Below are 11,700 nucleotides of genomic sequence, written 5' to 3' on the forward strand. Positions count from 1 at the left end.
GGTTGGGAGGGAAAGATGGCCGGGGAGGGACGGGCAGCAGCTAAGGTAAGGAGTTGCTTCTGACACAGGAACAGGTGCTGGCGTGGGCGTGGCTTTCCGGCCCTGGCTCAGCTGGCTCCCTATAGCAGCCCTGCCTGGGCAGATATTTCCTAAGGCAGTCTCCTTCCCGCCACACAACTGCATTGCCGTTTGTCTTGGACTTGCTTCTGAGACCGCTTCTGTTATGGCAAGTCAAGCTGGCTTCCTCCTGCTGGGATGCATGGGTTCCTTTTGAAATCATTTCAGATGGAAAATGACACCAGGACACAGAGGTGACATGAGTACAGACATGGGGCAGAGACATAGACAACTGACGGGCAGGAACCGGAGGGGCTTGTGCAGTGTCCAGAGACCTATGATGGCAAAGGCGTGGGGGGCCTAGCAGCTCCGAGGCTAGCTCTGTCAAGCCTAGGATGAGGTGTCTTTATGCCAGAACTCTGTGGTGTAGGCCCTGTGTCTCCTGATGTGGCATTCGGGTGTGACTTGATCCCAGAGGCCAGGATGCTGCACACACACATGTGAACACACACTCTCTCCTTCAGAAACATCACAAAAGCACAGACTGCTGGCACAGTGTCCATCGGCAGGTGGGGACAGCAGACAGGTCCCTGGCACGGACCACCCCTCACAGCCCTTTCTGCATCAGCCGTATGTTGTGACTCAGAATCTCTGTTGGGACAGCCTTTCTCATGTCGGGAAAGCTTCACTGGGTTCAAACAAGCCACCTACAGAACATAGCCTTTCAACCACCAGGATAGGTACACTTGTCCCGGGCTGTCTGGTGAGAGCAGGAGCTGACCCTGGACTGAGCATGTCCACCTGGGGACTTCTGTTTGCTATCCCAGGCAGATCCATTCCTGCTCAGAGTCCTTGGGACCAAAGGCAATTCACATGGAACCAAGAGGCTTCCTTGAGCCTAGGCCTGCAGAGATGATAAGGTCAGGCTGTGCTCTGTGAAATGGTGCCCTTGCCTGCTGGCGACCACATGGAGTAAGTAAGATAGACCAAGAGTGGTACTTGACCCTGTACATGTCCAGGTCAGCCTGGGGAAGGAGACTGGCCCGATGGCCAGGGAGGGATGTCATGATACACAGCACAGCTGATTAAGGTCCTGCAGGAAGGAAGCCAGGGCATTCTTGTGGACCTACTTGGTGAGCATGCCATTGTGCAGCAGACAGCAAGTGACTTGGAGCCCCTGTGCAAACATGGACTTGCAGTCCCTGTCTCCATGTTCTAGTCAGGAAAACCCTCAGGTAGCAACAGGAGCAAAGGCAAGTCTGCCAGGACCTGGCAACCAGGTCCCCGTGTCCCCTGTGTCAGTCTCCTCTGTATTCCTCGGGGTGGTCAACCTAAGCTGGGACAAATAAGAATGTCCCAGGCACACTCTCCAGGGCATCCTCCCCAACCCTAGGGGCAGGTCACTATCCCCAATTTTTAAAATTTATTCTCCCCTTCTTCTTTCTGTCCATCCACGTTTCCGTCCACACATACCAACACATACATTTGTAGGTCAGAGGACAGTTTACAGGAATTATTTGTGCTTTCTACCTCTTGGGTCTTGGGGAATGAACTCATATTGCCAGACTTAGAGGCAAGGGTCTTCACCCACTTACCCATCTCCTTATCCCCAAACGTCCCCATTTTATAGATGGCAAAGCTAAGGCCCTGAAGCTCTTACCTAAATCGCCAGGATCCAGAAAGCTAAGGGAAAGCTAGAACCAGCCCAAACTCTTCTCCTGCCATCTCAAGCCACCCCTCCTTACAAGAGCCTCTGTCCCTGTCCCCCTTTGTTTTCAGTTTCATAGCTCAGCCTGGGACGGTGGCTCCCCGCCCAGGTGTGAGATGCTGGCCAATGGAGTGCAGTTGCAAAGCCTCTGGGGCTCCTAGAAGAGGGAGGAAGCACCTCCCTCCCTCCCCTCTATCTCACAGAATTAAATCCTTGATTAACCCTTATCTTCCCAGCAAGGCACTATCTCTGCCTTGGCGCCAAGCGTCCAGACACGCGGTACAGATGATTGATTTCTGAAAGATATGGGCGCCTTTGCGATACTTCGTTTATTGTCTAAATATTTTTGCTAACATTCAGCGGTCTCTTATCAAGTTCGACTGATGGGTCCCAGTTCTCCCCACAGCCTGAGGAAGAAGTCGCCTCCTGCCCCATGGCCCTATCAGCCGCCAGGCAGTTCCTCCTCTCCCCTTGGAGGAGGAGGAGGGAGTGCGCGCCGATATGAGGCCCCTTTCCCGAGTTTCTCTTAGGCTGGGGGCTGCTCACCATGGGGACGAGTTGAAAAGGGAAATTCCCCTCAACATGCCCACCCACACCAGATACCCAAGGTTAGTGTCCAGGAGAGAAACTGAGTCACGCAGCCCTGAGTGGAGAGGTGATGGTCTTGAATCTAGGGCTTGCTATGGTTTCCATTGCCTGTAAAATGCGACAGTTGGAAAGGCTTCTTGGGGGTCCCAGATCCAAGATGTACCCTCCCTAAAAATGTTCAGAATGGATTCATGAGGGAGGAGGGGGTGAGGGTGCTAAGTGGATAGTGGACTGGTCAGTGGTGGCCGGTGCACGGGAGTAGACGGGTGGATGGATGCTGAGCAGATAAAGATGGGTGCTGATGGACAGACGGACGGACGGACGGACGGACGGACGGATGGATGGATGAGTAGATGGATTCTAGGTGAGCGGGTGGGTAAATGAATAAATGGATGTGTGGACGAGTGTTCACGAATGGGTCCATGTATGGGTGGACAGATGAGCAGATGGAGGATAAGAGGGTGATGGGTGGAAAGCCCAAGTGGATAGATGGTTGGTGTGTGGGTGGATGGACGGATGGAGGAGTGGATGAACAGACACAGAAATGGGTACCTAAGTGTATGGCGAGATGGATCGTGAGTGCATAGCCACTCACCCCAGCCTGGCTATGCTGGTTCTGCCTGTTCATTGTTCCCCTGAACTTACTTACTTTGGCCAGGAGCCCACCATAACATCAGAGAAACCAGGGGAGGGCCCATGACAGCTAAGCAGGGAAAGATGCTAGAGAGACTGAAGCGAGACCATCTGGACCCAGCCTCCACATGGCTTTGGGCAAGTCTTGACTTAAGTATGGAATGGCCTTTAGGTCACCCCCTAATGGCCTGGGGCCCTCTCACCTGAGGATTGAACTAGGGAGCCTAGGCTAGCATGGTAAAGCCCAGACTCACCTCAGGCCCCACCCTAGCTAGGGACTTTAGGGAGTGCTGGGGCAGCTTGGTTTTCAAACCACATCCCTGTGTAACCAGGACACGCAGCCCAGCTGTGCCCACTGCTGCTTTATCCAGACAGGGATAGGTTATGTTTGGGTCCTGCCTTGCTGATCTGCTAAGGCGTTCTAAGCCCTGTCTTAGCACCTCAGAAGAGATAGTAGCCCAGCCTCAGGAACCTCAGCTGGAAAGGGCTGACTGGTGCACTCAGATAGCAGGAAGATCCTCCAAAGATGCTCCCTGAGTGCTACAACCTGGTGTCTCAGTTACACTCTGAAATAGTTGAAGACAGAGGCCACAACACTAGTGGGTAGAGCCGACCCTGTGGGTCTCTGAGGCAGAGTCTGCCTGAGGCCTCTGGTAACCCCAGGACCCTTGGCCCTCACTTTGTCTGCTACAGACTTCATGTGGGTCTCCTCTCCCCTTGCCTCTTCTCCGGATTTTTTTTTAATCTTATTTTACATACCAATCCTAGTTCCCTCTGCCTCCCCTATCCTGCTCCTTCTACCTTCTTTCTACCCCACCCCCATCCACTCCTCAGAGAGGGTGAGGCTTCCTATAGGGAGTCAACAAAGTCTATCACATCACTTGAGGCAGGACCAAGGCCCTTCCCAGTATCTAGGCTGAGCAAGGCCCCCCCCCCCCCCCCGAATAGGGAATGTGCTCTAAGAATCTCTTCCTTTTAGGTCACTTGTTACAGAGCCTAGGACTGCCCTGCTCCAGGCCCTTTCATATTTTCATCTTGAGATTCTGAACAGATTTGCAAAGACCCTTTCTCTAAGTGAGATTACGCTCACAATCCTGGCGACAACCATGAAGCCACCATTCTGCCCACTCCACAGAAACTGGGATAGTCCGGAGTATCATCCGGCTGGGTCACCACCACTCAGAAGCGGAAGTGGATTACTTCTAGTCTAGGCTTGCACCTAGCCTTGTGTGGGCCTGGGCACCCTTCTTCTCCAGGCTTCAGTTTCCCTGCTGCTGTGGTAGGAGCTTGGGAAATACCCAAGCACCAGGCTCCCCTCAGGCTTGCCCACCTGCTCCTGAACCCAGGCAGCCATAGCCTTGGGCCCACCTGCAGCTAGCTTATCCGTAGGCCCTGAAGCCACCCGAAATAAAAGGCTGGGGGCCTGGAGGTGAGCAGCAGGCTCTTCCACACAGAGGAATGGCTGGCAAGGATGGCCATACACCTGTGACCCTCCCCGAGGTGATCGCTGCTCTCCTGAGTCAGAGTCGCTTCTCTGCCTGTGATGGCCAGCACTCTCCCCAGCTAGTATAACACAGAGCCCAGTTAACAGCAAGCCCAGGTCTGACACTTGCTGGTCCCTTGTCTCCTATTGTCCTTGGCCCTTAACAGGCCCTGGTCCTTCCTTTTTCCTAGTTCCTTTGTCCCTAGCACCTGGCACACAGCTGGCCTTCAGGGGCTGAGGAGTGAATAACCAAATGAGTGACTATGTGACAGAAAGGCCACTGGAATGGGGCAGAGCTTCTCAGACCTTGGTTCTAATCTCCTGTGCATGGCCATCTCGGTGGGCATTAGCCCTGCACCTGTGAAGTGGGCCATGGGCATCTAGGGAAAAGAAAGGAGCCCTGGGCTGCCATCACTGTGGAAGAAGGTGGGTGGATCAGGAGAGGGATTATAACTGGAGTCACCCTGTGACCACAGGCCTCAGCCCTGGTTCTCCAGCCCCTGGAGACCTGGAGTCCAGGCAGCAGTGTGGGAAGCCACTTCCGGGCCAAGCTGCCCACCTGAGAAGGCCTGCTTTCCCTATACATGGCTTTATAGCTGGACAGCAAGGTTTGGGAACAGCCTCAGATAAAGCTGTCATAGCGGATGGCGCACAGATATGGTTTCTGATGGTTATCGGCCCACAGAGTCGAGACACTGACCTCTCTGTTGGGGGAACGAGAACAGGCTCAGATCCACCGGAGAACTTAAAGTGGCTGACGTTATCTTAGGTTGGGGGCTGGGGGTGAGTTAGAGCCAGGAAGAAGAGAAAAATGGTAGCTTGAGGGGCGGTGTGGGATGAAAGCCAGGGCCCTTCCCTTACCTGGACACACCTGTAGAGATCGAGTGGAACCTGGGTAAGGCACTGAGAACAGGGAGAGAGAGAGCTGTGCCTGATGGTCTTAGCAAAAGGGCCAGGCTGCGAGAATTAAACACAAGCCCCATACGGAAGATAGAGCGTGACTGGTACAATATATGCCTGACATGCAGAAAACCCTGGGTTCAATCCCCTGTGTTACATAAACCAGGCATGGGGTACACACCTGTCATCCCAGGAGTCGGGAGGCAGACGCAGGAGGCTGATAGCTCAGTCATCTTTGACTGCGTAGCAAGTTCAAGGCCAGCCTGGATTACGGAAGACAGGAGAACCTGTCTCAATGCTCTCCCCTCTGGACAATAAAAAGGACCCCATGCAGGCCTGTTCCTTGCTGCCCATGGCTGGGGCTGGAGGACCCTGTGGGGCTTTGGCAAGTGCCTTCAACACCAGAGAGGAGCTTCTACTCAGCACTGCTCAGAAACAAGAAAGAGACTAAAGGACCTTAACCTGTCCTGCCACCGGAGTGGGTCAAAGAGTAGCCCCAGCTGCCATGGAGGTTCTGGGCCAAACCAGGAACTGACCAAGGATGTCAGGTGGGATTGAGCTGTGCTCCATCCTCCAGGGCCTGAGAGATCCAGATAGGAAGAAGAGAGAATGTAACCCCTGTCCCAGATCCCAACCTATCCTGACACGGTGGGATGACAGGCCCCCCAGAAACAGAGGAGAAGGACCATGGATAGAGGCCCAGGACATCTGTTTTGGGGCGATCAGGATCTCATGACCTGTTTCCCTGGGGAGCTGATGTGATGATGGGCAGCAGCCCCTCCCCGCTCTGCTCCTCTAAGTTGCAGCCCATGCTGCAATGCCGAGGGGCAGGGAATGCGGAATGGTGCTCCCTACACTGGGACCTCCACAGAAAGAGCTGCTTGTGCAGCGTCAGCAAAGTGGTGCGCGCGTGTTTTTATCATGCCGTGAACATGCTGCTCCAGAGAGCGATAAGCGTTAAACCGACCGCGAGGCTGTCAGTCTCAGTTTGAGGGTTTAGAAATATTGGGACGAATAATTAGATTTCATATCGTTACCGCAGCGCCCATCAGAGGATCAGGCAGATTAATTTTCTCACCCTCCTCTGCTCATTAATATTCATTAGAGACGTGGAAGGCTGAGGCAGGGAGGGCCAGACCCAGCCACCTCACTGACAGCCATCTGCTCTGGCCTGGAACAGCTAGGCTATGGGAATCACAGGCCCCTGTGTGGGTGCATTGTCCTGCCTGGTTTGCTCCAGGCTACCCAACTGTAACCTTGAAGGCACACCTTGCCTCTGCATCCAGACCCCTGACACCAACAGATCTGAAGCAGGCTCTTGTGTGGGTGAGATGCACTCCCTCAGTGGACATCTGGCAATTGCCAGCCTGGTCCAAGACCCTTTAAGGCTCACATCTGGGCCCAGAGATACCATCCTGTTCATGTCATCCTTCAAGCAAGGAGATGGGCAGTCGTGGCCAGTGTGTCTGCTCCCTGCATGCCCACACTCACCAATGTCCCGGGAGGAAAGGGCCCTAGAGAGGGTCACGGCCTGCCTGGGACCCCCTGCGAGCTGGTGGCAGGACAGGGAGGAGTCCACAACCAGCAGAGGCTTCTCTCACCCTATCTTCATAGCAACCGTATCATGTGGGCTCCATTCTGCTGGTGTAAAGGAAACTGAGGCCAGAGCTGTAGGTGTCACCTGCCAGGACTCTAGGCTTCCCCTTCAGAGCCAGCTTATCTCCACTCTCTGCTCCATGACAAGCCACGTGGCAACAAGCAGATGACGTGGAGGCCACCTGACTGGGCTGTGCTGACCTCATGCTACATGGTCACTGGGAGTTCCCAGCTGGTAGACTTTATCTTGCTGGCTCTGTATATGCCGTGTGCATGGGGTCTCTGAAGAGTTGGCCCAAGGGTCGCAGGGGAAAGGTCAAGCCTGAATTAGACCCTGACGTTTGTCCTTGGAGTCTATATGGGCACCACGTACGAGGAAACCCGGGAAAGCCAAGCACGGTCCTGGCAGGGTGGTGCCCCATACAATCAGCGGCCTGTTTCTCCTCCTAGCCCAGCCAGTTGTTTATCTTTCCTACTCAATGAGCCGATTGCCATGAACACCACAGGGCTCCTTAGGACCCACAGAATGAGCAGTGGCTCTGGGCCTCCAGTTAAAAGTTCTTGAGGTACAGGTTTCTGATTAAAAGGTACTTATTTGAATAAAACAGTGAGTGACCGACAGGATAATACACGGGCGTGATCTGTACTTTTACACATGGTACCTAAGTGTCTGTGTCCATGGACTGAGATTCAGCCCCACAGGAGGGGAGATGCCCTGGGTGGCAGGAGTCACACACCCCAAGGACAAACAGGACAGGGCTTCATCTGCCCCTGCTTTCCTGCCTGCCACTGGCTGTGTCTCATCTTCCACGTGAGACTAAATCCCAGCTCAGCCTTCCAGCCTGGGCTGCCCTGACACAGCCACGTAGACTTCCTTTGCTGCTGGGCTGAGAGCCAGGGTGTAAGGGGCAGGAAATAAGCAGCTTTGGTGGCCCTGGGGTCTGAGCCCAGAGCTCTTTCCTTCCAGGTCTAGACCAAGCTGCAGAGGAAGTGTGTGGCACAGACCTAGGCTGAACTTCTACCCCACCCCCCACCCTTTAGCAGCCTCCACGTCCTTGCCTATGTGATGGCTGCCTCTACCCCTGCCCTTTACTTGGCTCAGCAGCACAGCTGGTCTTGGGCTGGGCCGGCCCCCATCTCAGGGGTGTGCCAGTGCTGCCAATGAAAGGACGGGATATAAGTTCCGCCCTGCACTAGAAAGGAAAGCTCTACTGTAGGGGCACACGAGGGTCTCTCTCTTCCTCCCCCTCCCTCCCTGGTATCCTGTAGCTCCCTGCAGGCAGCCGCTGTTGCAGCAAGGGAGCAGGTCTACAGACTCGAGACTAGCTGTGTGCCCTTGGGCACACTGCTGATCTCTCTGGACCTTTGTTTCCAAGAGAGACTAATGCCTACCCTTAGAAAGAGCAGCTCCCTGCTGTGCCTCCAAATATCACAGTGTTTGGACTACGCACGTCCCGGCACGTCCCAGCCATATCAGCGGCCAGGTCACTGACCACCACCTCACAGGGAAGTCCCAATAGGCACTGCTATTTAGTCTGACTCTTTCCTGCCCCTGCTCTTCCCTAGGGCCGGGCTGTGACCCTGCTGGTGGATGAGGCCTGCTGGCTAAGGATGCTACCCCAGGCCCTAACTGAAGCTGAAGCCAACTCAGAGATCTACAGGAAGGGTCGGTGTCTCACATGCCTGCCTCCCTCCTCCCTCCCCTCTAAGGTCTTTCAGAAAGTGGGGCCATTTGGCTCTGTCTGGCCCAGCTCTTAAAGGAACACCAGCCTACCTGGGTGAGGGGGACAGACTGCTTAAGAGAGCACCCATCTGAGAGGATGAAGGACAGTCTTGGGAGCTGCGGTCCCAGGAAAATCCTGTCTATTGACACAGGAGCTAGATGGCCTGCACTGGGCCCCTCTATGGCCACCGAGATCTCTGCTTCTCCACCTAGGCTCAGGCAGAGCCTGAGGGCAGCAACCTGAGGCCCAGCCTGAGTTCTGTTAGACCAACTGTGTTGAGACCCAGACCCACCCCTTACTCACTGTGGGACCTGGCGTAAGTCTCTGGCCTTCCAGGTTGTGGCTCCATCTAGAAAATAGGAACAGGCTGTGGTCAAATGACTTCCTCCTACTTGAGTCCCCTCTGTCCCTCCAGCCTTTGAAAAGTGGGAGATCCAAAAGTTTCTCTATCTGCAGGACCGAGGGGACCATGCTCCCCACCCTACCAAAGGGTGGTCTGAAGACCCAGAGAGAGCAGGCAGAAGGCAGGCAGCCTGTACTAGAGAGCACCATGCCCAGCACCAGATTCGATGCTGGCAAGCTGTCAGCCATGTGGTTGGACCACGAAGTCTGTCCTGCCCATAGGTTTTGATAACAGTACTGCCCAAGTGTGCTGTCCACAAAAGACAAGGACCCTTCTAGGGCTGATGATGAAAGTCACATGATCTGGGTAGGGCCTGCACTTTGGGAAATTCGAGCCAAGCAGACAGGTTCATAATGACCCCAGAAATCCTATGGTCTTTGATGAGTGATTTTTTTTTTTCCTCTATCACCTTTTGCCCCCATAATGGGACTTACCCAGGCTCTACACTGCAGCTCAGCTCCTACTGCTGCCTTAGGTCAGACACACTCCCCTTTCTTTTCCCACTTTCTGCTGGGACTGGCCACTGACCTGGAACTGAGGCCAGCAGTGACCCGGCCTACAGCTCACAGGAGAGCACAGCCTCAGGGTTCCAGGCCGGAAGGTAGACCTGCTGGCCCAACACACTTATTTTTGTTGATTGAGGCTGCCCTCTACAGGCCACTCTGGGAACAGCAGCTGGCCAATTCTCAACAGGATGAAGTGATTGTCTGTTCTGGGGGCCCCCTACACCAGAATACTCCCCCCCCCAGCCAAGTGACTACACAAGATCCCCGCAGTTATTGCTGCCTCTCCCATACACACCTGTTACTGGAAATGTAACAGCTCCAATCCTTGCTCAGACACAAGCTAGCACCCCTCAAATCCAGTCAGCCACAACTGTGGACCTGAACATATTTGCCTCACAATGTGAGGGACAAAAGGAAGGACCCCCACTATAAGCCCAGGATTACTGGTCCCAGCATTATACATGCCTGTACCCTACAGATGACGCCCTCTGGTGCAGGGTCACCAAGGTGGTACCTTCTGGTGGACTGCTACATGTGCTCCTTGTGACCGAGCCCCACAGTACTCCCAGACACCCCGTGCAGGAGCCAGCAGAACCTGGAGGCCCAGCTCCAGTGCACACAGACATCCAGTTGCTGCCCCAGCAGGCTGGCATGGCGTCCATTCTCGCCACTGCGGTCATCAACAGTAAGTATGCCACTCCCCGGGTCAGATGGGTCAGACTTTGGGTGACTCTCAAGGCAAAGATCGGGGCTGGGGCATAACTCAGAAGTCCTGGGTATTCAGCATGCAAGAGGTCCAGTTTCTTAACACACACACACACACACACACACACACACGCAGTGGGGGGGGTGAATTGTGTTCCCAGTAAGACACTGAACTGAAGGACAGTACCCTGCTAATGCAGGGTACCTGAGCACTAAAAGACTGCACACAGTCTGCTAAGGTGGGGAGAGCTCAGCCCCCAGGGGATCTGGGTGCATGTCTCTTGAGGAACATGCAGTGGAGGAGGGGGTCATGTTTGCCCTAAGGCAATGGTAGGGACAGGAGAATCCCTAGAGCCTGGGTGAGAAGAGGACTCATGAGTAGGTCACTGTTGTGGGGCATAGGCGACCTGAGGGAATCACTCAGAGCTCCCATTCCTGACAGGACCCTAGCCATCAGAGATACGTTGACAGGGGAGCTGGGTTACCAAAAGCCAGTACCTCAGCTTGGAGTCGTCACAAACAGGCTTCGCAGGCCAGTCCCTACCATCAGATACCCACTGCCGGTCTGTTCTTCACCCCCACCAGAAGATGTCTTCCCCTGCAAAGACTGCGGGATCTGGTACCGTAGCGAGCGGAACCTGCAAGCCCACCTGCTCTACTACTGCGCCAGCCGCCAGCGTGCAGGCTCCCCTGCCTCGGTGACTGAGGAGAAGCCCAAGGAGACCTACCCCAATGAGCGTGTCTGTCCCTTCCCCCAGTGCCGAAAGAGCTGCCCAAGTGCCAGCTCGCTGGAGATCCACATGCGCAGCCACAGTGGTGAGTGCCCCATGCCTGCCCCTGGTGCAGCTTACTCTGCCACCCTGTGCCCGTGCACCTGCCCCTCTCCACAGCCTGGCACAAGGTTTACCTGTGGCTACCTGGGCACGTAATACAGGGCTAGGTATATACCTGGACCCTGGGAGGAATGTGGCTGATAAGGAACTAAAGGGGCCTGGGTCCAGTGTCCCTTTCTTGTCACGGAGATCCGAGACAGCCTCTCTTCCACGTTCTAGGAGAGCGCCCCTTCGTGTGCCTCATCTGCCTGTCCGCCTTCACCACCAAGGCCAACTGTGAACGCCACCTCAAGGTGCACACGGACACACTCAGCGGTAGGTGGGCTGGAGAGGGTCGGGATGGGGTCTCTGGGGCCACACCTCAGCTCCAGGACCCTGACCACAACAGCATGGCCTGCAGGTGTCTGTCACAACTGTGGCTTCATATCTACCACAAGGGACATCCTCTACAGCCACCTGGTGACAAACCACATGGTGTGCCAGCCAGGCTCCAAGGGTGAGATCTACTCGCCAGGGGCTGGACACCCAGCAGCCAAACTTTCTCCAGGTAAGCAGCCATACTGG

The 11,700-nt window shown here is 55.0% G+C and overlaps 1 protein-coding gene across 5 annotated transcripts in view; it reads left to right on the top strand.

Moving 5' to 3' along the window:
- Zfpm1 (zinc finger protein, FOG family member 1) overlaps positions 1–11,700 on the top strand; it is a 59,149-nt gene that overhangs the window by 45,464 nt on the left and 1,985 nt on the right. For all 5 annotated transcript variants that reach the window (XM_038312465.1, XM_038312468.1, XM_038312467.1 and 2 more), the window contains exons 5-9: positions 8,532–8,631; positions 10,077–10,283; positions 10,889–11,119; positions 11,356–11,451; positions 11,537–11,683. In XM_038312465.1, coding sequence (XP_038168393.1) covers positions 8,532–8,631; positions 10,077–10,283; positions 10,889–11,119; positions 11,356–11,451; positions 11,537–11,683 — 781 coding nt within the window. The remainder of the gene's footprint in view (positions 1–8,531; positions 8,632–10,076; positions 10,284–10,888; positions 11,120–11,355; positions 11,452–11,536; positions 11,684–11,700) is intronic.

The sequence above is a fragment of the Arvicola amphibius genome, chromosome 15, assembly GCF_903992535.2.
Source record: "Arvicola amphibius chromosome 15, mArvAmp1.2, whole genome shotgun sequence".
Classification (NCBI taxonomy): Eukaryota; Metazoa; Chordata; class Mammalia; order Rodentia; family Cricetidae; genus Arvicola; species Arvicola amphibius.